At 44.9% G+C, this 1,464-nt stretch overlaps 1 protein-coding gene across 1 annotated transcript; it reads left to right on the top strand.

Moving 5' to 3' along the window:
* Positions 1 to 262: 262 nt before the first annotated feature.
* Positions 263 to 1,225, top strand: LOC110336086 (olfactory receptor 51G2-like). Its single transcript, XM_021218503.1, has one exon. It carries the CDS (start codon positions 266 to 268, stop codon positions 1,223 to 1,225), a length of 960 nt encoding a protein of 319 aa, XP_021074162.1. The 5' UTR covers positions 263 to 265.
* The last annotated feature ends 239 nt before the right edge of the window (positions 1,226 to 1,464 follow it).

Here is a 1,464-nt window from a genome sequence, read left to right as displayed (position 1 = left end):
AACATACTCCTAGCTCATTTCTAAAGACTTATGCCAAATTTTAATTTAAGAATTAAATATCTTTGAATGGTTCTTTATGCAGTCCTATTATAGACAAAGAATTAGGAACTAGAAGAAATGCTGTGATAAAGTAGATCATGAATGTGATAGAAACATTTTGAAGAGTCCTTGTAAGAGATCAGTTCTCAGAAGTTCTAACACAGAAACTCTCTTGGCTTGGGTCCTGTGGTTACAGTTGATCTTGGAGTCCTCCACTACAGTCACCATGTCCTACTCCAATCATTCCAGCACCTCATTCTTTCTGACTGGCCTCCCTGGTCTTGAGGCAGTGTATCTCTGGCTCTCCATTCCTCTGTGCACCATGTACATTGCCTCTCTGGCAGGGAATGGCTTGATTCTGTGGGTCGTGAAGTCAGAGCCCTCCCTGCACCAGCCTATGTACTACTTTCTATCCATGCTTGCAGTTACTGACCTCGGCCTGTCTGTCTCCACACTGCCTACCATGCTCACGATCTATATGGTGGGTGTCAGCGAGGTGGCATTAGACATGTGCCTTGCGCAGCTCTTCTTCATCCATACGTTCTCCATCATGGAGTCATCTGTGCTACTGACTATGGCCTTCGACCGTGTTGTGGCCATCAGCAGTCCCCTACACTATGCCACCATCCTCACCAACCCTCGGGTTGCCAGTTTGGGCATGGCCATTTTGGTACGAAGCATTGGTCTCCACATCCCTGCCCCCATCATGCTGAAGAAGCTACCTTATTGCCAGAAGCGTCATCTTTCCCACTCTTACTGCCTGCACCCAGATGTTATGAAGCTGGCCTGTACTGACACCCGCATCAACAGTGCCTATGGCCTCTTTGTGGTTCTCTCCACTCTGGGTGTGGACTCTGTGCTCATCGTTCTATCCTATGGGCTGATCCTCTACACGGTGCTGTCAATCGCTTCCAAGACTGAACGCCTCAAAGCCCTCAACACCTGTGTCTCCCATATCTGTTCTGTGCTGCTCTTCTACACACCTATGATTGGCCTTTCTATGATCCACCGATTTGGCAAGTGGGCTTCCCCCTGCAGCCGTGTGTTGCTCTCTTATCTTCACTTTCTCACTCCTCCAGTGCTCAACCCAGTTGTTTATACCATAAAGACCAAGCAGATCCGACAGAGGATTTGGCGCATCTTCCGGTGTGGTGGAAGAAGCATTGGGCAAATCCAGGGTCACTAAATCTTCCGTGAGGATTAAAACATGGAGAGAGCTATAGTTTCTAGTCTGCATATTAATTAAGATGCATAATGTAGACATTACAACTGAATATATGATAAATAGAACATTTGCAGGCATGTAAATATACAGATAGTATTTGTACTAGATTTCAGGATTAAAAAATAGCAAATAGAATACTGTCCAGGTTTGTAATTTTTTTATATAGAAGCATTTTGAAAATATATAATCAGGTGTAATCT

This window comes from Mus pahari, chromosome 1, assembly GCF_900095145.1.
Source record: "Mus pahari chromosome 1, PAHARI_EIJ_v1.1, whole genome shotgun sequence".
Taxonomy (NCBI): Eukaryota; Metazoa; Chordata; class Mammalia; order Rodentia; family Muridae; genus Mus; species Mus pahari.
The sequence above is the reverse complement of the archived record's forward strand: the minus strand, read 5'-3'. Positions and strand labels throughout refer to the sequence as shown.

Bases quoted from the DNA above. Each gene is read 5' to 3' on its own strand.
- LOC110336086 (XM_021218503.1), top strand. From the start codon at position 266: ATGTCCTACTCCAATCATTCCAGCACCTCATTCTTTCTGACTGGCCTC.